At 52.8% G+C, this 25375-nt stretch overlaps 9 protein-coding genes across 9 annotated transcripts; 5 read left to right on the top strand and 4 right to left on the bottom strand.

The window, feature by feature from the left end:
• Positions 1-578: 578 nt before the first annotated feature.
• On the bottom strand, positions 579-1568 carry N7443_008685 (urea carboxylase-associated family protein; the record flags this gene model as incomplete). The annotated part of the gene is made up of 2 exons (XM_056888741.1): positions 579-775; positions 833-1568. The coding sequence occupies 2 exons, from the start codon at positions 1566-1568 to the stop codon at positions 579-581; spliced, it is 933 nt and encodes a 310-aa protein (XP_056738043.1).
• A 567-nt stretch (positions 1569-2135) lies between these two features.
• N7443_008684 (GTPase BMS1) lies at positions 2136-6010 on the top strand (the record flags this gene model as incomplete). Its single annotated transcript, XM_056888740.1, has 4 exons — positions 2136-2193; positions 2274-2344; positions 2402-2491; positions 2561-6010. 4 exons carry the CDS (start codon positions 2136-2138, stop codon positions 6008-6010), a joined length of 3669 nt encoding a protein of 1222 aa, XP_056738042.1.
• A 943-nt stretch (positions 6011-6953) lies between these two features.
• Positions 6954-8748, top strand: N7443_008683 (glycoside hydrolase family 28 protein; the record flags this gene model as incomplete). Its single annotated transcript, XM_056888739.1, has 5 exons — positions 6954-7161; positions 7267-7694; positions 7744-7889; positions 7942-8395; positions 8461-8748. 5 exons carry the CDS (start codon positions 6954-6956, stop codon positions 8746-8748), a joined length of 1524 nt encoding a protein of 507 aa, XP_056738041.1.
• A 1043-nt stretch (positions 8749-9791) lies between these two features.
• Positions 9792-11455, top strand: N7443_008682 (uncharacterized protein; the record flags this gene model as incomplete). The annotated part of the gene is made up of 2 exons (XM_056888738.1): positions 9792-10502; positions 10553-11455. The coding sequence occupies 2 exons, from the start codon at positions 9792-9794 to the stop codon at positions 11453-11455; spliced, it is 1614 nt and encodes a 537-aa protein (XP_056738040.1).
• Positions 11456-12107: 652 nt separating this feature from the next.
• On the bottom strand, positions 12108-14018 carry N7443_008681 (MFS transporter; the record flags this gene model as incomplete). The annotated part of the gene is made up of 7 exons (XM_056888737.1): positions 12108-12122; positions 12177-12254; positions 12306-12709; positions 12765-12914; positions 12974-13408; positions 13461-13538; positions 13589-14018. 7 exons carry the CDS (start codon positions 14016-14018, stop codon positions 12108-12110), a joined length of 1590 nt encoding a protein of 529 aa, XP_056738039.1.
• Positions 14019-14732: 714 nt separating this feature from the next.
• Positions 14733-18051, top strand: N7443_008680 (transcription factor domain-containing protein; the record flags this gene model as incomplete). The annotated part of the gene is made up of 6 exons (XM_056888736.1): positions 14733-14814; positions 14869-14923; positions 14972-17095; positions 17146-17218; positions 17287-17803; positions 17852-18051. The coding sequence occupies 6 exons, from the start codon at positions 14733-14735 to the stop codon at positions 18049-18051; spliced, it is 3051 nt and encodes a 1016-aa protein (XP_056738038.1).
• A 304-nt stretch (positions 18052-18355) lies between these two features.
• Positions 18356-19037, top strand: N7443_008679 (putative lactoylglutathione lyase (Glo1); the record flags this gene model as incomplete). The annotated part of the gene is made up of 2 exons (XM_056888735.1): positions 18356-18946; positions 18999-19037. The coding sequence occupies 2 exons, from the start codon at positions 18356-18358 to the stop codon at positions 19035-19037; spliced, it is 630 nt and encodes a 209-aa protein (XP_056738037.1).
• A 129-nt stretch (positions 19038-19166) lies between these two features.
• N7443_008678 (CCCH zinc finger and RRM domain protein) lies at positions 19167-21485 on the bottom strand (the record flags this gene model as incomplete). The annotated part of the gene is made up of 6 exons (XM_056888734.1): positions 19167-19487; positions 19537-19563; positions 19635-20521; positions 20574-21173; positions 21228-21346; positions 21421-21485. The coding sequence occupies 6 exons, from the start codon at positions 21483-21485 to the stop codon at positions 19167-19169; spliced, it is 2019 nt and encodes a 672-aa protein (XP_056738036.1).
• An 853-nt stretch (positions 21486-22338) lies between these two features.
• N7443_008677 (elongation factor 2) lies at positions 22339-25082 on the bottom strand (the record flags this gene model as incomplete). Its single annotated transcript, XM_056888733.1, has 4 exons — positions 22339-22356; positions 22418-24849; positions 24918-24991; positions 25075-25082. The coding sequence occupies 4 exons, from the start codon at positions 25080-25082 to the stop codon at positions 22339-22341; spliced, it is 2532 nt and encodes an 843-aa protein (XP_056738035.1).
• Between the last annotated feature and the right edge of the window lie 293 nt (positions 25083-25375).

Raw genomic sequence — 25375 nt, 5'->3', positions numbered from 1 at the left:
AATGTAGTGTAGTGCAGTGTAGTGTAGAGGTCAAGGTGTAAGTTGAAACTAGATAAGGAAAGCGGAGGTGGAGGGGAGGGGAGGGGAGGGGCTCTGCTTTATACCGGCGGGACGCGCCGTAACAGGCAAGCTGATAAGAGGGGCTGTGGTCTTACGCCATTTCTACACTTTCCAAGTACCTTGGACACTGCCCTGCCTTTTTGGGCATCCCTAGACAAATCGCATGGGTTTCTTAACATTTCACTGCGGAAGTTGCACTGCCGCGACCGGGTCTCCCCATTGTCCTGCCTTCAAAGAATGTCGTGATTCTCTTGGACTCGAGGATACAATGTTATCTCACACAAGTAGATGCCTGGTTTGCCTGGCTTTGCGGTATGCCATCCGCGCCCCTCGTGCCGTCCCCCGAACGCTGACTGTGCTCCCTTGCATCGGTGATTTGATTCAGCCTATGTTGATGTAACTGTGCAGCATGAGCCCCGATGACGCTATGCATGAACGCGGGGCAGGTCACGTGGAGATACTGCAAGTCATGGCGCTTTTATTTCCGCGTTTTACCCATTTTAAGCTAGGTATAGATATTAAAGTCCGACGAGACCATCCTGCCCGCGAGTTGGCATGCTCATTCCGTGCATGCCCTGATACTTGGGGCTCTCCGGTGCTTTCCATCCCTCCAGGACCTTCTCATCCGCCAATTGGTATACTTCCACACCAAGCGGACGGCAAGTAGCTCCCATACCGCCTTCCTTGTCGTCCCATCCCCAGTTGGAAAGATCGCCTGCATTAAGCATGATTAGCCCGTTTCACACTTCGCTCATGTGGAATTGAAACGTACCACCGGGGCACGCAGACAGCGCACAGAGGACATCGACCTCGGCAAAGAACTCAAAGTACTCTCCGGCCTTTGCGGGGGAAGTCTCCATGAAGTACCTTCCTCCTTCGTCCAACCCAGTTACCTGGAATACGTTCAATACGTCGTGAACATCCAGTTCCGTCAGTCCATAGGGGACCACTGAGCGCGTGAGATTCGAGTGGCAATGGAAGTCGAAAGTCTCGCCGCCCATCAGGAGATTCACGTAAGGATCGCATCGGGTTCCCATCAAGTCATGCACTCGTCCTCCGAATTGAGTGCTGCCAAAAACAACATCCGGCTTTCGTCTCCCATCGAGTCCCAGTACATCATGCAATTGCCCACCACCGAGCGAGTCTCCCGTGATGGTTACAAGTGGCCGCAGATAGGGCAGATTGGACCACAGACGATCACCGACGGAGACGTGAGAGGCGTGAATCTGTCGGGTGCGTGCAGCCCACATTCGCTCCCGTGGGTTATTGGCATTCCAAATGTTGAGATCGCCCACTTGTGGACCTTTGGGTGTCGTCAGGCGGCAGATGTGGCCAGCGGGCACAACCCATGCCTGTCCGGAGCATGGCCGGACTGTAAATGATTCCTTGGGGAGACGTGCTGCGGGGTCTGTTGCTGTCTCGGAGATAGACCGGTAGAGCTGCGATGTAGCATGGATGCCTGAATCCAAAGGCGCATCGTAGGCTGGGGGAGGTCGGCGAACAGACATTTTGTAATGTAGAATACACTGGGGAGACAGGAGGGGGGAATAACTATTATATAAATCTACAGCTTCGGAGGCGCCCGTTATCTAGTTCCGTCCATGGATGGGGCTCGTCCCACATACTAAGCTGATACGAGGGAGACAGTGTTTGACGAACTCCACGTTCTGTCACTTGATATGTGGACAATGTCCCGAGTCTTGACTAAGTGACTCAAATAATTACAAGCCAGGTCGCCATATAGCCAATAGCTTCCAGGGGTGAAAGAGTGGCTTGAAAATACATCGGCCCGATGAGAGGGGTAAGTTCTTATCGAGGAGAGACCGGCCCGGTTCATCATAATGATTTTGGCCTTAGGGCCCTGTTGCCTTGATGCCTCAGGGGAGCTCTGTCACGCTAAACTAAAACGAGACAATTCTTTTTTTTCTTTAGCGGCTCCATATTCTTCCGACCCGCGATAATAATTTTGGCCGAGCAAGTTCATGTCGCCGTCGCACGCTTTGCTTTTGTTGCTTTCTTCACGTTAATTTTAACAGAAGAGCAGCTGTGAGGTCCGTGACCTCTTTGCTTGCAAGATGGAGCAGCAGTCGAACAGGTCCCATAGGCCTGCGAAGGAGAAGAAGAAATACGAAGGTACGGTGCAAGTCTGCGGAGATTGCTTTCGAGCCCCGATTGAGAAGCGCAAGTCTTGCTGACCGTTCTGAATCATACAGGCAACAATCCCAAGGCCTTCGCCTTCTCCAAAACTGGAAAACTCAACAGACAGGCTGCGCGGTCGCACGATGTACGTACGGACTTTTTTGCGAATGTTCATGGAAACTGACTCTGGTTGTTACTATAGGTCAAGGAAAAGAGACTTCATGTGCCTCAGGTGGATCGAATGCCTGAGGAGGCTCCTCCCACGGTCGTCGCAGTTGTTGGCCCCCCGGGTGTAAGTTGAAATCCTGGCGCTACTTGTTCTATGAAGCCCGATTCTAACATGAAATCTTTACTACTCTAGGTCGGCAAGACCACCCTCATCAAGTCGTTGATTCGCCGCTACACCAAGCAGACTCTCAGCTCGCCTCAAGGTCCGCTGACTATTGTTACCTCGAAGAAGCAGCGCCTCACCTTCATGGAGTGTCCGTCCGACTCCCTCGCGGCCATGATCGATGTGTCCAAGATTGCCGATGTCGTCCTCCTTATGATTGACGGAAACTACGGATTCGAGATGGAGACTATGGAGTTTTTGAATGCTCTGTCTACAAGCGGTATGCCGGGTAATGTTTTCGGTATCCTTACCCACTTGGATCTTTTCAAGAAGCAAAGCACCTTGAAGATGACCAAGAAGCGCCTCAAGCACCGCTTCTGGAGCGAGCTCTACCAGGGTGCTAAGCTCTTCTACCTCTCTGGTGTGATCAACGGCCGATACCCCGATCGCGAAGTCCACAACCTGTCTCGATTCTTGTCTGTCATGAAGACCCCCCGCCCTCTCGTGTGGCGTAACTCTCACCCGTATGCTCTGGCGGATCGTTTCCTGGATGTAACTCCTCCCACCAAGATCGAAGAGAACACCAAGTGCGACCGTACTATTGCGCTTTATGGATATCTTCGAGGAACCAATTTCCCAGCTCAGGGTGCACGAGTACATGTTCCCGGTGTGGGCGATTTGACAGTATCCGGAATTGAAGGACTGCCTGACCCGTGCCCGACTCCTTTTGCCGATCAGCAGATGGCCAAGGCGACTGGCAAGAGCAACAGGCGCAAGCTTGGCGAGAAGCAGAAACTGCTGTTTGCTCCTATGTCCGATGTTGGTGGTGTTCTGGTCGACAAGGACGCTGTCTATATTGACATCAAGACCAACACCTTTAACAGAGGTTCGGACGATGAGTCCGAGGACGAGGATCGTCGGGGTCTTGGTGAGCAGCTTGTGGTCGGTCTTCAGGGCGAACGTCGATTGCTTGGCGAGGCTGACCAGGGTGTGCGTCTTTTCCGTGGCGGTGAGGCGATTGACCAGGCGGACGAGGACGACGAGACTGGTCGCAAACACCGGAGACATGCTCGGATTGCTGACGCCGAGCGCATCCAAGCCGTCGAGGATGACGAGGAAGAGGATGATGAAGATGAAGAACTTGACGGCGAAGAGGACGAGAACGAGCTGAGCGGCGATGAAGACAATGTTTCAGCGCCCGCAGACTTCGAAAAAAGCTTCAAAGAACGCCAGAATGGCAATTCTCGTCAGGAAGAGGGAGACTTTGCCTTCGCGGACAGTGATTCCGACCTCGGCTCTATCTCCTCAGTTTCAGACCAGGAGCTTGAAAGCGGAGAGGAAGAGGAAGAGGAAGAGGAAGAGGAAGAGGAAGAGGAAGAGGAAGAGGAAGAGGAAGAGGAAGAGGAAGAGGAAGAGGAAGAGGAAGAGGAAGAGGAAGAGGAAGAGGAAGAGGAAGAGGAAGACGAAGACGACGACGAGGAAGATGAGGATGAAGATGAAGAAGGAAATGTCAGATGGAAGGACAACATGCTGGCTAACGCTAAGGCTCTCCATGGAAAGCGCCCACCCTTCCGCGTCAATGACCTCTCACGAATGCTGTACGATGAGTCTATCACTCCCGTCGACGTCGTCCAAATGTGGCGTGGCGAGGATGATGAGGTTGATGAGGAGCAGGGCGAGGAGGAAGGTGACGACTTCTTTAAGAAGACCAACACCGAAAAGGAGGATCAAGCCGACTTCCGCGCCGTTCCCGAATATGACTACGACGAGTTGGAGCGAAAGTGGCGCGACGAGGAATTGATCGAATCCTTGAAACGTCGTTTCGCTAGCGCTAGGCTTTCGGGCGATGGCTCTGATGACGACCTTGAGGAAGGCGATCTGGACGACCTTGATTCCGATGACGAGGGCGATGGAGCATTCGAGGACCTTGAGAACGGAGAAACTTTTGATGGATTCGATGCCGAGGGAGAGGATGAAGATGAGGACGATGACGAGAAAGACGCAGAGCCAGAAGCCCCTGTGGATTTGGACGCTGAACGTGAGCGCAATGCCAAGAGGAAGGAAGAGTTGAAGCTTCGGTTCGAAGAAGAAGATCGTGAAGGTTTCGGCAATGCGAAGGACGGAGCCCGAGACAATCTCGAAGGGGAGTTCGGCGAGGATGACTGGTACGATCTGCAGAAGGCCAAGATGCAAAAGCAGACTGATATCAATCGCGCCGAGTTCGACACTCTGGACCCATCTTCCCGTGCCCGCGCCGAAGGCTTCAAGGCCGGCACCTACGCCCGTATTGTCCTCGAAAACGTGCCCTACGAGTTTGCGTCCAAGTTTAATCCTCGCTTCCCCCTTATCGTCGGAGGCCTGGCCCCTACTGAGGACCGCTTCGGATACGTGCAGGTTCGTATCAAGCGTCACCGTTGGCACAAGAAGATCTTGAAGAGCAATGACCCGTTGATCTTCTCCCTTGGCTGGCGTCGCTTCCAATCGATTCCCATGTACAGCACTTCCGACAGTCGTACTCGAAACCGCATGCTCAAATATACTCCCGAGCACATGCATTGTTTCGCTGTTTTCTACGGTCCACTTGTGGCGCCCAACACTGGTTTCTGCTGTGTCCAGTCGTTCTCCAACAAGAACCCCGGGTTCCGCATTGCTGCAACCGGTGTTGTTCTTAACGTTGACGAACACACCGAGATCGTCAAGAAGCTGAAGCTTACTGGTGTGCCTTACAAGATCTTCAAGAACACTGCCTTCATCAAGGACATGTTCAACTCCTCCCTGGAGATTGCCAAGTTCGAGGGTGCGTCCATCCGGACCGTCTCGGGTATTCGTGGTCAAATCAAGAAGGCTTTGAGCAAGCCTGAAGGTCACTTCCGTGCTACGTTCGAGGACAAGATCCTGATGAGTGATATTGTCTTCCTGCGCGCGTGGTACCCAATCAAGCCTCACCGTTTCTACAACCCCGTGACCAACCTTCTCGACCAAGATGAGGGTAGCACTGAGAATGGCTGGCAAGGAATGCGCTTGACCGGTGAAGTTCGCCGCGAGCAAGGTATTCCCACTCCGATGAACAAGGACTCGGCCTATCACAAGATCGAGCGCCAAGAGCGCCATTTCAACCCTTTGCGAGTGCCGAAGCAGCTGGCTGCCGACCTGCCCTTCAATTCTCAGATCACTAAGATGAAAAAGCGCAACGACCAAACCTACATGCAGAAGCGCGCTGTCGTCCTCGGCGGCGAAGAGAAAAAGGCCCGTGATCTGATGCAGAAGCTGACCACGATGCGCAACGAGAAGTCCGCCAAGCGTGCAGCGAAGCAGGAAGAGCGGCGTAAGGTTTACCGTGCTAAGGTCGCGGACAGCCTAGAGAAGAAGGAAGCCCGTGAAAAGAGAGAGCGCGACGACTACTGGCGCCGTGAGGGCAAGAAGCGCAAGAACACCGATGGAGAGTCCGGTGGTGGTCGAGGTGGAAAGAAGCGCAAGTAATCGCGACTGTTCATACTACCCCATGACATAATGGGCATTGGTACTTGTCTTGCATAGATGGCGTTTGTACCCAAAAATTTACCTTTCACTTATTGATTCCCACGTGGATTTCTCCTATGCCACCCGTGTGTACACCATACATCTCGGCTAAGCCACGAAGCCGAAATTCTTCCGGTGTCCATAGCACCAGTTCTCACTAACGGTGGAATCCTGGCTAGGAACACTGGATGAAACACGCCACGAGTAGCTGCCAGGGGAACTAGCGTGAAAGCTCGGTCGAGATGCCTGGAAAGAATAATGTAATCACTGTCCGTGTGGGCTCGGCAGCTCGCCAACCTCGTCATCGAAGACTAGCCTCAAACCGACCCACTGAAGAACTGGAGCTCGTAGTTTTTTGTGAATACAGACATAAATCCGAAACATTTCCCCGTGCTTACCCTCAATATGAAACGGTCATCGAGTGACACTGTTCCGCCCTTGAAGAAAAGGACACGAACATGACACTACCACAGCTGTCACTTTGAGCTTTGACGCGCCCATGGATCGGAAGTATGCTTGAATGAAAACATGCTATGATCCTGTTATATTTGAGGGGGCGTTTCACGTCCCCGATGCAGGGGTATCTGATTTTATTGGTGGATGGTTGAGGCCGACGCTAGTCCATTTAGCCGAAATGGCGCATGGAACGGATGGTGCTTGGTGGAGTCCTCCAGTTCTCGTTCTAATTCTACTTCTACTGTAGTTCTAGTTTTAGCTCCAGTTCTAGCTCCAGTTCCACCTCTAGTATCAAGCTCTGTCCAAGCTATGTCCAAGCCTGCGAAGCCTGCTAAGCCAAGTCTCTATGTCTATAAGAACGTTTCAACCCACGTCTAGATAGAAGCAGGGCTTCTGTTCATTTAGTTCATTTGTTCTCGTCACTCTTTTCTTATTTCGTTCTTTCATCATGATGCGCAGTGCGCTTCTACTCACTTTCATTCCCCTGGTCTTGGGATGCAACAATCCCGCCAGCCATGCTTGTGCCTCTGCATACACTGCTTCCGCTGCTGAGGCTTCTGCGTTCTGCGCTACCTTCACAGCTAGCGTCGTGACCGAAACTGCCGGCCTCCCAGCCTTCGCTTCGGCCTGTGACTCCAAGCCAAGCCACCTGTCGAGTGCCTGCAGCTGCCTCGATACTGCCTGGGCTACTGATTCGGCTGGAGTAAGCCACCTTTCTTATAGAAAGACAACCTCACCTAACAACAAGTAGTCCGGATCAGCCCCTGCCCAAACCAGTGCTGTTGCTCTGACTAGTACCACACCTGTCTACATGAGTCCTGCTACATCTAGCGCTGCCACCGTGGTGTCCATCGAGACCCCCGCCGTCTCCCAGACCACCCTGGTGAGAAGTGTTCGCCCTGTTGTCAGCGCTTCGTCTGAAGTTGCTACCCCCGAGATTACCAGCACTTCCTCCGCAGTTCCTGTCCCCGAGACCACCGAGGCAACCACCTCTTCCTCCACTTCTAGCCCTGTCGTTGACGCTTCTGCTTCTGGCTCGGCCTGTGTTGTGTCCGAATACGCATCGCTCTCCTCTGCCGTCGCATCCTGTACCAACATCATTTTGTCTGATCTCTACGCGCCTGCTTCTAGCACCATTGATTTGCAGAGTCTCCAGACTGGTACCACAGTTACTTTTGCTGGTACTACCGTGAGTACAGCATATGATGTCGGGTTGTTTCCTCACTGATTGTTGATAGACCTTCGGTGATACCTTCGACGACGACTTTGACCCCATCGTTATCTCGGGAACTGATCTTACCATCACTGGTGCTTCGGGCCATGTCATCCAAGGTAACGGTGAGGCCTACTGGGATGGCGAGGGTTCCAACGGAGGACAGGACAAGTATGTATCAAATCGACGGGTCTCAGTCATATGTACTAACTCGGGTTACTAGGCCTGACCACTTCATCGTCGTTAAGGATACCTACAACTCCAAGATCACCAATCTGAACATCATGAACTGGCCCGTCCACTGCTTTGACATTACTGGCTGCGAGCACCTCACCATTTCCGGAGTTGTCCTGAACAACACTGCCGGTGATGAGCCCAACAGCGCCAGTGGTGATGACCCGGCTGCTCACAACAGCGACGGCTTTGACATCTCCTCCAGTGACTACGTTACTCTCGAGAACATTGAGGTCTACAATCAGGACGACTGTGTCGCTGTCACCAGCGGAACCCAGATCGTTGTCGACAATATCTACTGCTCTGGAGGACACGGTCTGAGCATCGGTTCCATTGGCGGCAAGAGCAACAACACCGTAAACGGAGTTACCTTCAAGAACTCCCAGGTTGTTAACAGTCAGAACGGCTGCCGCATCAAGTCCAACGCCGACACCACCGGCAGCGTAAGTGCAATTCATGACCCATCACTATGACCACTGGGAAAACCAAAATCTAACAATGTGTATAGGTCAGCAACGTTGTTTACCAGAATATCACCCTGTCTGAAATCTCAGACTATGGTATTGACATCCAGCAGGACTACCTCAATGGCGGTGCCACTGGCGACCCTACAAACGGCGTCACCATCAGCGGCGTTACTTTCACCGGAGTCACCGGCACTGCCACCGACGACGCTTATGATTACTACATTCTGTGTGGTTCTGACAGTTGCTCCGACTTCACCTTCACCGATGTTTCCATTACGGGTGGTGGCGAGACTAGCAGCTGCAACTATCCCTCAAGTGGATGCCCTTAATTAAGAATCTTGGGTGTTCTCTCCAACGGCAGTCAACTGTTGGGACCGGGAAATGTACTTATTCATATACACCTTCTTTCTATGCAGATACCTGTGCTGATGCCGTCGAACGGCTGATTTATTGACCAGTGAAATTATATTACACTCTTACTTTTGGTCTCAAACAAATATAAAATCTAGTAGAACCCAACCAAGGAGATACTCTAATTTCTCCTGAGAAAACTTTTATGCCTTGTCTTCTCAGATATTTTTCAAGAGCCATTCCAAGGTTTAAATGATATATTGCATATGAGAAGGAGCAAAAATATGTCTAGGAAGACCTTCATCAAATTGTTTAGGCAGAGGCCGAGCACCGACCAAGAGAACAATGTCGTCAGGCCCCCTTGGGTTACTCAGTCGAGCTGTAAAGGATTGACTTGATAGCAAAATCCAATTTATATTATATTCCTTTCGATCTCAATTAATTCCAAACTCCTCAATACACAGAAGATGAAGTAATTAATTGCGCTTCCGCAACTGGCACAGCCCCACGTGACCGTGTCTCGCACGCGTCGCCGCAGAAGGAAAGCCGACGCCATCTCTCACTTGAAGATTTCCAAACCCACTCAGAACTCGCTCTTTCGCTCCTGGTGGCTCTTACTCTATTATAATTCTGTGAATCTATTATCCGTGCTGCCCATTCAATCGGGATTTCTCTTGCGGAGGCTGCTATTCGACCGTTCCGCCTCGTGCTCAACACATCGCGTGCTGGTCGATCGACACTGGATCGGGCAGATGCTCAAGATACCCGCAGCACAAAAACTGCACCCTCCCGACGTTTCTCGAGGGCGTTAAAATCCTGACCGTTGGTATTGCGACCCCCTGCTCCGCGTCGGACATTCCCGGTGTTGTCTCGATGCGGTGACTCGGGGCAAGCAATTACATCTTGCGTGTTTAGATCGCTTGTGCGGCGGCATTAGTTGCGCCATTGAGGTGTGGTCGCGTATTGCCAGATCTGTTTGTCGTCCCTTTTGACTGCAACCCCACAGCGAGCCCACTTGATCATGAACGGCCCTCACAGCAACCCGTCGAGTCGCGGGGTTCCCCTTGTGGAGGCCAGTGCGAACGCCCAGTTCGTAAGCAATTCGATATCACCAGCGCCAGGAGAACAAAATCGGTCGGAGGAAATTCAGGTCCCACGATCTCCTCAGCAACTTTCCTTGCAGCTAAATGGGTCGGACGCCGGGTCGCATGAGAAGGACAATTCGAATACCTACGTTGAATCATCAGAACGCGGCAGCGATACATCGGGCGACAGTCGGCGACCGGAGCTGCAGTCTGCCAGTAATTTTACGGATTCTTTGCCGAGTCTACCATCATCCTCATTAAACGATTCCAACCGATATATGGAAGATAATCTGCGCACGTTGGATTCGGATTCATCAACACCCACAACGGAACAGAGGATCCCGCATTCTCAGGAGACTTCGAATTCACTTTCAGTGAATGGAAATGTAGGGTTGAATGGCTCTCATGCAGATGTAAAGCTGGAGAAGGAAAGCGAAGACTCGTTAGGGCCGTTGCGCTCACCGAGGCAATCAAGCCCGCGGACCGGGGCGGGGAAATTTACGCCGGGCCATAAGAGAACGGCTACTGGGGATATCAAGCCTATCTCGTCCAATTTGGCAGCCTCCCAAAACTCCGATGCTAGTGGGGCTACACGCCGGCGGTCAAAGAGCACAGGCTCGCCGGCCCATGGAACTAGGATTGCACAGGTGATATCTCCCTTTATGCTCCACGACGAGCACTGCTAATGCATATCTAGTTATCGGTTCATATTCGAACCCGACTTTCATATGCGGCTGCCAAAATAGAAAAAGCCCGCCAATCGCGTGAATTTGCGGAACTTCCACTGCGCGGGCTTGCAACACTCTCTACACTGAGCTCACCAGCACCGAACGGTGTCATATCATCAACGGCCTCAAACCCGACACCTCCACCTGGTCTTAGACCATCACCGACAGACACACCCCGCCCTTTTCACTCTCATCACCGCTCACAGTCAGCAATACCATCTGGCAAACTTCTTGCCATCCCCAAGCTAGCACCTCCCGTTGACATTATCTCATCCAATGGGGATACTCGTCGTCGACGACCTAACCCCAATTTGGCCTCAAAATCTTTTGAGCGGAGTCCATATGGCCGCCATCGACGACATCATTCCCATCAAGAACATTTGATCACCCGACCGTTGAACGGCTCCCCATCTGTAATGGGACCCGGAACGCCGTCGATCCCGCCCTACAGACAGGCACCTACATCCTCACAAGAAGGATACTACGGATCCCGAACCCAATCTCAGAACAGTGCGATGGAACAAGACGCAATTGAAACGCTCATGTTCATGTCCAGTCCTGAAAACTCCGGATATCGCTCCAGTCCCCGGCCTTTACAGCCACCCGCCGCACAAAAGAGTCTGAACGAGTCACTCTATTCGAATCATAATGAAAGGACAGTCCACAGCCAAAGCTCACAGAGCACAGCATCTGGAGGGCGAGGGTTCCCTTCGAAGACGCATGGATTAGGTCTTGAAGCCGTCGCAGGAGATGAAATTGACCGCCTTTTAGACCAGATGGAAAGTGACAGTGAAGATGATGTACGGTATGCAACGCATCGTCTTGGGCTCAAGGGAAATGCTTCTAGAGGGCATCATGCACAGTCGAGGTGATTCTTGGTACTGTGGAAATTGAAATACGGCAATTGCTTTGCATCGACTTTGCAGCATGTTTTACTTTGGCATACACACGATGGCATCCCAGGGGGATGAATGCATTTACTTAACCTATTGATTCATTAATGATATTGGAGAATCTTGCTCTGGCTCCTGAGGTCGCTGGGGGTTTTGCATGCGCATTTGACTGCTCTACACGAGCGTACACTACATAATGAATGATCTTGTGAGGTTCACGCTACTTTCACCCGTGCATGGCTCAGGTCCAGCTTAAGATCCCGGAGGGCTTGCAGGGCACGTGCCCAGGGCCCTTGTAATTTAATCCATTGCAGTCTCATTGCAGCCCTGATCGAGAAGACAATCAGGGACACCACACTTAATTCTTCATTTCTTTCTCGACATCTTTCCAGGCATCTCTCTTAGGGTCCTTTGATATGACTTCGAATGATCGAATGGAAAGTCAAGGCTGCCTATTGAGATCTAGTTTTGTAGCATATGTCTAGTTCAGCGGAAGTACAAGAGTAGCTTGAAATGGTAAATCACCGAAATATGCTTCCGAGTGCAATGTTCTATACATTAGTCTATGTCTATGTCTAAAAAATGTCTAACATGAATTCATAATCATATACACATTCATGATCGTATGCGATTAGTGAGCAAGCTCCTATCAAGTAGTCAGTATATGGGATCCCAGGTATTCAAGAGGGCCAAAACTTACACTCACCATCTTACTCCTAGCTCGAATCTTGGGTCCATAAAAGGCAAGAATCCAGGGAACCAGAGTAAGCAAAAGACCCTACACAAACGTCAGTAATGATCACATCATGACCGTCAAGGGAGAACATACAATACCACCCAGGAGACTCGATGCGGCCTGGAAGCCAAGGTTATTGAACATGGCAGCGGTCACAAGTGGGAAGACACCACCGAGCAAGTTCCGGCAGCAAGACTGGGCAGCAATTGCCGAACTAGCGTACCGGTGGTATGTATCTGCCAAGTAGTTGAAAGTGGCTAGATAGATCGAGAAAATACCCATGGTCGCACAGCCGACGGCGATCGCTGGGACAATCCAAGGAACGGAAGGGTAAGATGTCCAGCCGAACCAGAACAGGCCGATTGGTAGTAAGACCGACTCGATGCAGACGAAATAGAGACGTCCTTCGGCGGAGGACGAGAGCTTGCCGAAGTGGGCGGCGATTTTCTCTTGCCAGATGCTGATGCAGGTGATGATGATGACGCCGACGCACATGGCTGGATGATGTTAGCTTTTAGGGTTCAAGGGTTGGGGATGCCTGTATGAACTCACAAGTAAACACGGCACCGTTCTGCTCGACGTTGAAACCGTGGCTTTTCGTGAAGACAAGGGGTATAGATCCGAATTGGAGGTAGAGAGTAGCCCAGCTGAAGGATACCCACACGGAGAAAAAGAAGACCACGGGCTCGGTGAAGAGCATGTCTGTAGAAATATTAGCGATTTGCTCCAGCGCATAAAAGTTGGGCCAGGGCATAACTTACGGAAAGGTCGATACACCGAGATCCGAATCATCGTTGCCAGAGAATCACGCTGCTCGTCGCTCTTCACCTTCCATCGAATACGACGAGTCGACTTTTCTTCACTGGACTCTTCACTCGACAGGAGAACGCCTACATGTCCAGCTTCTTCGAGCTGCTCGTAGTATGTGTTCAGCTTGTGGGCCTTGCGACTCAATAGGACACTTCCACGGGTCTCTTTGAAGAAAAAGTAGATGATGACGACAAAAACAGCCGAGACAATGGCGTGCGAGTAGTAGATCCAGCGCCAGGTGGTATGTGAAACGATTGCGCCGCCGATCAAAGGTGCCAGGCCAGTTCCGAAGAGTGCTGCGCCGGCAAATAGGGCCATTGGGGTGTTTCGGTCTTGCGCATGGTAGATATCACTGATGACACCGCCAACCATGGTGGAGAAAGTAGCTAAAGACGCGTTAGAGAATTGCAAGTATATGAAGGGAAGAAGCGAACGTACATCCACCAACGCCCTGGAAGAATCGGGCTGCCAAAAGCCCGCCAAATGTATGGGTGCCTCCACAGGCAATCAACGTCGCTATACCACTCAGTAAGAAGGATCCAGATCTAGAGAACAATCGTACATACCGACGAAGAGAACACCGCTGGCAATAAAGATAGGCCGGCGGCCGTTGATCTCAGAGAACGGCGCCAAAACCATGGGAGCCAGAGCGAACCCAATGCAGAAAAGAGTAATGCTCAAATTATACACCACGCTGCTCACGCCCCATTCCTTACACAACTCATCCGCCGCCGGACTGACCTCACCAGCGGAATAACCAGCCAGCGCAGTAACGGCGCAGGCAATATAGGTCATCATCGACTTGCGCCATTTCGGCCATAAAAAGGGCGAAGTATATTCTTCCAAGCTCGGAGCATCAGGAGGCGCCGACTGACTGGGACCGGGGGGTAGCGTAATAGCTGGAGTGGGCAGCGGCGTCTCTAGCTCGAGGTAACGATATTCGATCTCCATGGGTTCGGCTAGCGAACCGTCTAAGCTAGGCTCGCTGCGTTCCATTGCGGGCGCAAATTTATCAAAATGTGGTGGGCCCCCCTCATTTTGGGGTGTATTTTGTCCTTTATAGGGTCCCATGGAGTCTATGTTGACAAGCCGTGGGCCCAAGAGTCATGAAAAAAACAGAAAAATTGGAGAAGGCATCTCCACCCGGGAATGGGGATAGGTGGGTTTGGGCTTTATTGAGACCGCAACACGTTTAGCGCCATGTCAAAGGGCGTGGATTCATGGATTTGGGGATTCGTGGATTTGGGGAGACGGGTCATATGAAGACCGGGGTTATTGCCGAACTTTGAACGCTTCTTAGCCAATTGCGCCTTCTGACAACAAGTCTTGAGCACTGTTTGGGATTATGACAAATGCGAATGTCAGTCTATGGCCGTTTTAGGGGGCGAAATCCCCACTTTTGGGAAATCTCCAAATTGGAGAACCACCCGAGGTATCAAGATATCGAGGTCCTGCGATATTGAGATTCGGGGGAATCCCTTGCAGATCATAGCAATAGTGCGTATTGATCAAGTCTACTAGTAGCCAGGAGAAAAGCACCGGGTCCTGTTAGCCTCGGAGATCTACCTCCTCCCGACACTTGAATCCGTAATCCACGTACGAACCACAGTGCCGCATCGCATAATGCAAGCGGAGCTGGAGTTGCGCCGCTTCTCCCCGAGCCTTCATCTCCGTCATTCAACGTCACGCATAACCCAACAGATATGAGCGATGAGCAGCAAACCCTATCAATGCCAGCGCTGCCCTCGGGCTTTTGCCCGTCTAGAGCATTTGCAGCGCCATGATCGATCGCGTAGGTCCTGTCTCGTTGTCCACGTGGTTTTGTATTGCCACTAATCCTCCCCAGATACCAAGGAGAAACCGTATGCCTGCGCGCAATGCCCCAAGGCCTTCACCCGCAAGTATGTATATCTCCAAATCAGTCGCATTCCGTCCTAACAGCATTGTAGAGATCTCCTGGCCCGCCATGAACGGCTTTCCCATCAGGGAACCAGCGTGGCCCGACACGAGCAATCACCGTCGCCTGCTCATCCAGTCTCCGATGGACTAGATGCTCTCGCATCGGTAGTGGCCAATCATCCCCATGTCAATGGACTTTCGGGGGACATGGAGCAGTTCCAATCCCCACTTTCAGTACATCGTCCTCCGATGATGGCCCAGATGCCAAACCCCGATCCCCCATCCGCAGAGCCGACAACTCCCATGCCGGGATCCGATTTTAGCTACTCCCTAGGCGGAATCCCACCGGGTTCATTCGATGGGAACGACTTTACTTCTTTTTTGGATAGTGTACCTCTGCCCAGTCACCCTTTTTCTCCAGCTTTTCAACCTCTGCCACTTTTCCCGTCCGTGCCATTCTCTCCAGTTACAGACTATGCGCAGTCTGAAAGAGACCCCCCGACGCTCTCTTCCCCGGCCTCCACGCCGTCAAGCTCTGTTTTACCTCGACATGGGGCGCAATTGCCATCTCTTCAGCCGGAAGGCTTTCAGACAAGTTCAAAGGCTCGACAACCAACGGGGTTCGTCCTGGTCACTGCTCAATGCCGGGACAAGCTGCTTCATTCCTTGAAGGACTACTCTAATGTAGTACCCGACCCGTCCCTGCCATCGCGACATGCTCTATCTCGATGCCTCACGGGATATTTGACGGGGTTCCACGATCACTATCCTGTCGTGCATAAGCCGACACACGATGTTGAGTCTATGGGTGCTCCACTTTTCTTATCCATGGCCGCTCTTGGAGCTCGTTATTGTCGAGAACCAGATACCAGCATGCGCCTCTATCAGCTCGCCAAGCCGGTCACTATCGAGCATTTCCGACGGGTCTTTCAGTCGGGGACCACGCCGGCGGCGAATGCAGCACTCGATATCGACACGTTTGAGACAACCCAGGCACTACTGATGCTCATCTCTGTATCCTCTTGGTTCATTAACGACCCACCCTATCATGAAGCGCTATCAATAAGAAGTATGATGGGCATGTTATTACGAAAGGACGGGCTTAATCGCTTGCCTGATCATGACGATTCGTGGGCCAGTTGGATCTGGCGCGAGCGTGTCAAACGATTGAAACTCATTGTTTTCTGCTTCTTTAACATCCACACGATCGTGTTCGATATTCCTCCCGTGATCTTAACGGAAGAGATGACGCTGGACTTACCATGCAGCGAAAAGGAGTGGCAAGCCCCCACGGCCGAGATATGGCAAGCTGAACGCCGACAAAGTCTTCTCGAGCCGAAGTTCCAGGATGCGCTCTCCTCGCTTTTCTCTCCAAATAGCGAGATCGAGCAATTCTCGTCGCTCGGCGGCTATGTGTTAATCCACGCACTGCTACAGGACATCTGGTTCATGACCAAGGCAAATCGACTCGCTCTCTCTCGGTACAATCGTCTCAGACCAGCGATTGCTCCGACGGCCGATCTCATCGCGGTCGAACAAGCCCTCGAAAGGTGGTGCCAATGCTGGGAACGGAACCAAGAGTCATCGATCGATCCGCTTAGTCCTCACGGACCACTCTCCTTTACTTCCGCCGCTTTGCTTCGGCTAGCGTACATCCGTCTGAATGCCGACTGCGGGTCAACAAGGCAGTTGCAGACTTGGGATCCCGTACAAATCGCAACGAGTCTCAAAGACAACCTGCACGTCCTCCGCGGAGATCGACTCACCCGCGCAGCGCTCCACTGCGCCCACGCCCTAAGTACCCCGGTCAAGCTAGGCATCGGATTCGTGGCCCACTCCCAGGTGGCGCTCTGGTCAAACCAGCACGCTCTCTGTTCGCTTGAATGCGCCGTCTTACTGGCCAAATGGCTCGAAGCAGTCACGGTTCCACATCCGGATCCCGGGCTGACGGAGCAGGAGGCCCGTCTGCGGGACTTTGTGCTGGAGATGGTTATGGAGGTGCAGCATGGTGTCTCACGCGAATGGCTACTGGCTACAAATACCAGACTCAGTGTAGCGGTGACCCGTCTCTGGGCGCGCCTTTTCACGGCGGATTATATCTGGGAGATGGTTAATTTGATCGGGCGGTCACTGAATAGCTATGCGGATTTATTGGAGCGGAGTTCGGAGCCAAGGTATACTTAGTACTTAATGAATAGACATAATCCTCAATGATGATATGAAGTCGTACGAGCCAATCTCCCCCAGTGCCGAACCCGCAGCCGCCTGTAGCCCTATGCGTCCGAGCATCCCTCGGAGTATGTAACGGGTGACTCACCCAATCCTATATAAAACACCTGCACTCGTATCTCCAGTTCATTCCTAGAACGAACACAAGCTTCCCATCTGCAATACACCAACATCCAAAATGCCAGCCCCAAGTCCCATCCCAGCATCCCCCGCCCTCCACGCCCTCCTCCACACCCTGCACGCCCGCTCCCTCGAACAAGAAAAAACCGTAGACTGGTCCATCCTCCGAGACCAAGAATCATCCTCTTTCGACACCGTCATGCGCGACAAGTTCATCGCCCTAGACCAAGACAAATGCGAACTAATTTACCATATTCTGCGCGCCATCAACGCGCGAACTGTCGTCGAAGCAGGTACTAGTTTTGGCGTGAGCACGATCTACCTCGCTCTCGCTGTTACACAGAATGCGAAGCGCGATGGGTCCGTGGGTAAGGTCATCGCGACGGAGAAGGAGGCTACTAAGGCGGTGGAAGCGCGGAAGCATTGGGAGCAGGCTGGAGAGGAGGTTGAGGGTGTGATTGATTTGAGGGTTGGGGATTTGAAGGAGACCTTGAAGGAGGACTTGGGGGTGGTGGACTTCTTGCTGCTTGATAGTGAGTTTTTATGGAACTTGCATGGAGATTGGGGTTAATTCGATGCAGTTTGGACTCCGCTTGCGCTGCCGGTGCTGAAGCTGGTCCAGCCTTTTATGAAGCCTGGCGCTGTGATCATGGCTGATAATACGGCAAAGGCGGAGGCTGGGTATGAGGAGTTGTTCGCATATGTTGATGCGCCTGGGAGTCCGTTCCGGAGGGTTACCATGCCGTATGAGGGTGGGATGGACATGATCGTCTATGAGTGATGGGCTGGATATATAACGTCTACCAAGAACGTTATACCAGGGCATTGCCGGAGACCTCGCGGCCCTGGCTATTGTTGTTCTTCCAGGCCAATGCATGAAAGTATTATCTCTTTACTTGAAACACTTGAAACACTTAGACCGACTCGAGGCCCTGACAAGACGATATCTTGAAATCCGGAGACGCCCCCCGCAATGTCCAGGTGGAGAACCGTAGCTTCCCCCCCCCCCCTCTTTCACAGTTAACATACGAATCCATCCGTACTTCTCTTCTCCCATCTTGGAATCCATTAGAAGAACATATGCCATGGAGAATTCATTCACCACAATCCCACCCGCTGAAGAAGGCCTCTTCTCCCCAGGTGGCCCAACCCAAACCTTCAACCCACCCCAATCCCCCTCAACAACCAATTACCGCCTCAACCACCTAGCAATCCGCATCAAAGACCCATCTCGCTCCCTGCACTTCTATGTCGACCTCTTAGGCATGCGAATCATCTTCACCATGAACGCAGGCCCGTTCACAATCTACTACCTAGGCCATCCACCCCCCCAAACAGATCTAGATGAATGGGCGAAATGCACGAGCCAGATCCCCGTTATGACGCGGACGAGTGGGCTTCTAGAGCTTTATCATGTTCATGGTTCTGACGAAGTGACGACCGGGAATGTGCCGCCGAATTTGGGATTTGCGCATTTGGGATTTACGGTGCCGGATGTGCGAGTTGCGGTGGAGAGGTTGAGAGAGAATGGGGTCCGGATTTTGAAGGACCTTGGGGTTTGCACGAGGGAGTCGGTGCCGTTGTCGGAGTGGGAGGAGGAGAGGGGGATTGGGAGGGGAGAGATTCATGAGAATTATGCGTGGTTTTTTGAGCATTTTGCGATGGTGGCTGATCCGGTGAGGTTGATATGAAAGCTCGAAGAGTCCAGCTAACGATTACTTCAACCAGGATGGATATTCAGTGGAGTTGATTCCACAGGATATGTAAGTACGATCTGGTTGGATGTAGAAGAACGGTCTTGGAAGAACGAAACGGGGTAAGTTTGGTATTACATCCCAAGTGGTTAAATGGCCTATTCACAGGTTCAATGGTACATGATTTGAACGTTTGAAGCAACTACTCCATGCCCCAATTATCATCCTCTGCCACATCATAATCCATATCGCTGCGTGTCGGAGCCGACACGGGCGCCTCGTTGGCGGAAGCCGAGTCCATGACCATGTCCTGGTCCTCCTCGAAGCCGTTCTTCTCTGTTGATGATGATGCGGGAAGAGTGATGGGTGGGTTAGGAAGCCATGAAAGCTGGACCTCGCCCACAGAAGGTATGTTCCAGGGCGAGAACATGAATTTCTCGGCTTGATAGCGCTCCCTAAACGCCACGATGACCGAGTCGGACTGGCCGGGGTTAGGCTCAATGGATTCGTAATCGGCAATGCCCTGGATCACGGTTAGTGGTTGTTTTCTTCTTGGCTCATTGATGACCTACAATCAAGTGTTGGCGGAGCGCCTCATCCTTGTGTGAGTTAAGCTCCACGCCTGTTACGGCCACACGTCGTGGCCGGTTGTCTAGACGCAGCACGCCACCACGGCCACGGGGGCGAATCCACCGCGGCCGCGATAGCCACCCCGGAATGAGGGATCGTAGCCTCCACGTCCACGGAAAGTACCGCGGCCCCGGTAGCCACCGCGGCCGCGATAACCACCGCGGCCAGACTCGGCATTGGGATCGAGACCCAGAGTTTTGGCCTCTGCCTCGAGAGTAGCCAGCTGCGCACGCAAATTTTTGGTCTCCTCGCTCACGTTCTCATCGGCGGCACCCCCCATAGACTGGTCTTCAGAGCCGGCACCGTTGCTCGACTCTGCACCTCCGAGACGCTGCAAGAGACGGGCTTTTTCCTCCTGTTGCTTCCTCAGGAGTTCGTCGCGCTGACGCTCGAGAGCCTGCTTGGCCTCTTCGGTCTCCTGGCGCTTTTTCATTTTCTCCTCGTACGCCTTTTGAGCTTCCTCTTGCTGTCTCTGGAACTCTTCGGGGTCGAAGGCAGGGGCCTCAGGTCTCAACTGGTGAGGCTCGCCGTTATTCTCATCATGCTTCGGTTTGTGCCAATAGACCTTGACAAAGCGGTTATCAAAGATCACCTTGGGGCTGGACCATGCTTGCTTGGCCTCGGCAAAGCTCTCGTACTTGACGAGTGCCAGCTTCTTGTACGGCTGCAAAGTGATCTCAGCAATGTTGCCAAACTGCGAGAAGAATTCGCGCACTGCCTCCTCCGAGAACTTGTCATCGGGGATCTGCTCGACCACAATTGTCGTTATTGACTGGTCCTCATTGGGTCCAGCTGACGAGAAATCGGACCGGCCGCCTCTGCGTCCGCCGAATGCACCGCGGCCACGGCCACGGCCTCGATCACCACGGCCTCGATCGCCACGTCCACGTCCGCCTGATTCCATCATTGAGGCTCTTGGGTCATATTCTGCCATAAAAGTCAGTAAATATGTACAAAACCCACGAGGAATCAGTCTTACCATCACGACCTCCGGCTCCAGCTTCACCGTGCTTGTAAGGACAAGCATCGCCCATATAGCAAATGCCCTGAGTATCGTAGAACGGACAACGCTGGTTGCTCATCTGCTCAGACCCAGGCTGTCCTGGAGCAGGCATTTCAGGCATAGGTGGCATGCCAGGCATCTGCGGGAATCCCATCTGCTGCTGCATGGCCATCATCGCCGCCATCGGGTCATTCGGATCAAACTGCTGGAACCCAGGCATCATGCTCGGAAATCCACCAGGGCCGTTGGGCGGAAACTGACCGCCTGGCGCATGACGACCAGCTCCGTTCCAATCGCCACGAGCACCTCCACGGCCGCGTCGTGGCGTTTTGAAAGCCCGATCCTGGGGGTTGAAATGACCTTGCTCCTGCTCGCCCTGGAATCCTTCATTGTAGGTCCGCTTCCGGTTGTTGAAGTCTGATCTCGGTCCAGTTGGGACATTGGCCGCCTGCTGGCTTGTGGGAATGGCTTGTGGGAAGTCCTGGGAAGGCTGCTGAAATTGGGACTGAGGGGGCGCAGCCTGAGCTTGCTTCGGACCAAAGGACTTGAAAAGCTCATCAACAAAGGAGACAGTGTCTAGTGTGTGTCAGCAAAGAGAAGAAGCGCAACGCGTTGGATATTTGAGCGCACTTTCGCGGAGGAAATCCTCCAGGTTTTCGACGGAGGTCTTTCGGATCTCGTCATCCGGTGCATCAGACCTAATGAGCGCAAGTACGTAGTCTGCAAGAACATCGGAGTCTGCATCCGAGCTGCGAGTAAAGCAAACATTAGTTAGCCGGCGCTTCCTGTAGAGAAGCTGCGATCGGGCGTCGCGTGTACTCACATGTCCTCCAGCTTCTTGACCACCCAATGCTTCACATCATTCGCTTCATCCTCGGTGAAATGCATGGTGACAAAGTCAGCGATCGCTAGGGACAAAGGTTGACGGACGTCCGAGAGGATTGGCGTTCAAAGCGTTGCTAGTCGCAGGGATCTGGTGTCACGATAAGCTGCAATAGCTCTGCAATTCGGCGGTCGCGAGAGTGGATGGGTCTAATGAAGAGACAAGATCTCGAGGATATTGGTTAATAAGATTCACTGGGAAGATTCACCAGCCATGCTGCGAGGGCGTAGTGGGAAAGTGATCGGGCAGCGCAGAATCCGCCAAAAACGCGAAGGCGCGATATCGGTCACGTGATGATACGAGAAGGTCCTTTCTTCGGCCTTTTGTCGTAGGTTGCCTAGGTTTAGCACAATAGCTGCAGTCTTCCTGGGAATGATGTATGTGACATGCCGTTTTAATGATAGTACATGACCAAGATTCACTGCGCGTGTACTGTGACAATTATTACCGAAGTAGCTAGATCAATTATCTCAGCCTGATTTGGCGTGTATCAAACTGGTCATAATTTGCAACAATCTACCTTACTCTACAGTGAAATTACGAGACGCTGCCCGGCTGTTATAGCGTTACATGTATACTGACATATACATAACTAGGGAACAGCACAAGCCAAAAGCAAAACGATCATCAAACATCAAGAATATGAAAAAGAAGCAACCGGGTCGCATCCAAGGTAAGGTGCCCTAAGCATCCCTTGGAGCTCCACACTTATCTAGAGTTGGCAATGACTCGAGCAAGTCCGTAGCGATACGGGAGTAAAATTTTGGTTGAACCGCGAAGTTGTATTGAATTCATCAATCTCATAAAAAAAGATTCCATTTGACTGGCAGAAGAGAAATCTGGCCGGCCGTGACGTTTTTACAGTCGGTCGTAGTACTGGAAAAAGCAAAGTCAGTGACTGAATGACACAGTATAATAGAAATTTGTAGAAACTTACGTTCTCGTAGCCGGGAACGACCTCCTTGAGACCCTTGCGCTTGCGCATCTCGGTGATGATCGCGCCGGGCTTGGTGGTGGGGTCCAGAGGGGAGCCACCAGGGACGATAGCCCAGTGATCGAACACGGACTGGGGGAAGGCCTGGCCACCGGTGGCGGAGCGGAGATCGGCGGGGAAACCGAAGGACTCGTTGACGGGCAGGTAAGCCTTGATGTTGAACAGAGGAGTTCCGGGGCGCTGCTCCTCGGAGTAGACGTGACCACGGCGGCGGGTAAGGACACCGTAGATACCACCCATGGCCTGCTCGGGGACCTGAATCTCGACGTTGAAGATGGGCTCGAGAAGACCGGGGTCGGCAAGCATGGCGGCGGCGTACAAGACACGGCGGGCAGTGGGGATAAGCTGGCCACCACCACGGTGAATGGCATCAGCGTGGAGGGTAACATCAAGGATGTTCCAGCGGACGGAACGCATGGGCTCCTCAGCAACGGGACCCTCACGGGTGGCCCACTGGAAACCGGAGACGACGGAATCCTTGATTTCGTTCAGGTACTGAACGGCCTTGGTCTGGTCAACCAGCAAGTTGGCACCGGTGGTGTCGGGACCGAAGCACCAAATCTTACGGGCATCGGTGACATCCCATTCGTACTCATCAGCCATGATACGGGCACGAGCCTTGAAATCGTCCTTGGGGGAGATCTTGCCGGACTCGATGGCGAGGGAGACCGCCTCATCAATGGGCTGAGCAGTCATGTACAGACGGTTGTGCTTGTTGGGGGACTTGGACAGGGCAGTCATGCTGGAGGTACCAGCGACGGTCTCACGGTAGGAGACGACGGGGTCGGAGATACGGAGAGGAACACCGGCGTGGTCCTCCTCGAGATCCTTAAGACAAATCTCGAGGTGGAGCTCACCAGCACCAGCGACGACGTGCTCACCAGACTCGTTGATCATGGTCAGGACACAGGGGTCAGACTTGGACAGACGCTTGAGACCCTCGACGAGCTTGGGCAGATCCTGGGCGTTCTTGACCTCAACGGAGCGCTGCACAACGGGGGAGACGGAGAACTTCATCACCTTCATGTTGTGGGCAGTCTCATCGGTGGTCAGAGTACCGGACTTGAGCAGGAACTGATCGACACCGACCAGACCGACAATGTTACCGGCGGGAACGTCCTCAATGGGCTCAACGAAGCGACCCATCATGAGAATGGTACGCTGGATGGCCTTGATGTACAGATCCTCCTTCTTTCCGGGGGTGTAGTTGGGACCCTGGATGCGGACCTTGACACCGGACTTGACGGTACCGGAGTAGACACGACCGAAGGCGTAGAAACGACCCTTGTCGGAGGTGGGAACCATCTTGGAGACGTACAGCATGAGAGGAGCCTTGGGGTCACAGTCGCGGATACCGCAGTACGCGGCGTCGTCATTGGGACCCTCGTACAGAGTCTCGGCACGGTACTTCTGGGCAGTGACGGGGGAGGGCAGGTGGATACAGATCATCTCCAAAAGGGCATCGGCAGCGGGCAAGAACTTGCGCATGACGAGCTTGAGGAGAGCCTTACCCTCGAGGTCCTTCTCGTCGGAAGTGAGGGTGATCTCGAGCTTCTCAAGGAGAGTGGAGATCTCCTCGCGCTTGTTGTGGTTGACAGCGGAGAAGATCTTGAAGATGGGGTCCAGAATGAACTGGTTGAAGGCACGCTCAAGGGGCTTGCCATCGGCCTCACCCTTGGTGGTCCACTTCTTGGTCTTGGGGTTGAAGTAGTTGTCGCCCCACAGACGCTCAAGCATCTTCTTGCGGTCAACACCGAACTTCTTGGCGTACTTGACGGCGAACTGGCGGACAGTGAAGCACCAGCCGTGGAGACCGGAACCGAAGGCAATAGTACCCTTGTAGGGGTAAACCTGGACGTCACCAAGAGCCTTATCGAAGTAGGTGGAGATGATGACGTTAACGGACTCGATGGTACGGGAGAAGGACTGGTACAGATCCTCCTTGGAGACCTGGAGCTCGAGAAGAGCACGGTCAACCTTGTTGATACACAGAACGGGCTTGATACGCTCGGTCAGGGCCTGACGCAGGACGGTCTCGGTCTGGACACAGACACCGGAGACACAGTCGACGACGACAAGGGCACCATCAGTGACACGGAGAGCAGCAGTGACCTCGGACGAGAAATCAACGTGACCGGGGGAATCGATCAGGTTGATCAGGAACTCGGAACCATCAACAGTCTGGGGGATCTCCTTCAGGTCCTCGGGATCGGGGAACTTGGCGTAGAGGGAGATGGCGGTGGACTTGATGGTAATGCAACGGTCCTGCTCATCGGGACGGGTGTCCATGAAACGGGCCTCACCGGCCTTAGCGGCGGAGATAATACCGGCACGCTGGACCAGGGAGTCGGAGAGGGTGGACTTTCCGTGATCGACTAACGAGGGAAACAAGGGTCAGTTACCAGCTCTTTTCTGGTCGAGGGTGATGAGAATGGAAGCTTACCGTGAGCAATGACGGACATGTTACGGATGTTAGCCCGTCTGTCCATCAGAGTACGGATCTCCTCAATGGTGAAGCTATCGAAACATGGTTAGCTGGATGAATCCCAAGCTGAGAGATGGATTTTTTTTTTTTCCTCTCTGTGCGGCAGTCAACATACTTAACCATCTTGGCGGTTTTTTTTTCTTCAATAAGCCTTAGAGGCGGTTTGTGAAGAAGAAGAAAAGAAGCAAGACCACAGATAGATGATCAAAACCGAGCAAATAACTCGATGGTGATCAAATCCTATGTGCAACTGCTCCTGCGGTTAAGGGGATGGAGAGGGGAGAAGGAGAAAGGAAGGTGGGAGGGGGGAAAAGTGGGAGAAAAAAAAGCAGGCGAAAGTGGAGACGCTTTTTTTTGCCCCGCTCGGTTTTGTGCGTTTACCAGATTACTTGATCCGGACACAAATTTACTCTTAC

Source organism: Penicillium atrosanguineum (assembly GCF_028827265.1).
Source record: "Penicillium atrosanguineum strain IBT 20685 chromosome Unknown utg000007l_segment0_segment0, whole genome shotgun sequence".
NCBI classification, from domain to species: Eukaryota; Fungi; Ascomycota; class Eurotiomycetes; order Eurotiales; family Aspergillaceae; genus Penicillium; species Penicillium atrosanguineum.
Note: the sequence above shows the minus strand (reverse complement) of the source record. Positions and strands in the feature narration are given on the sequence as shown.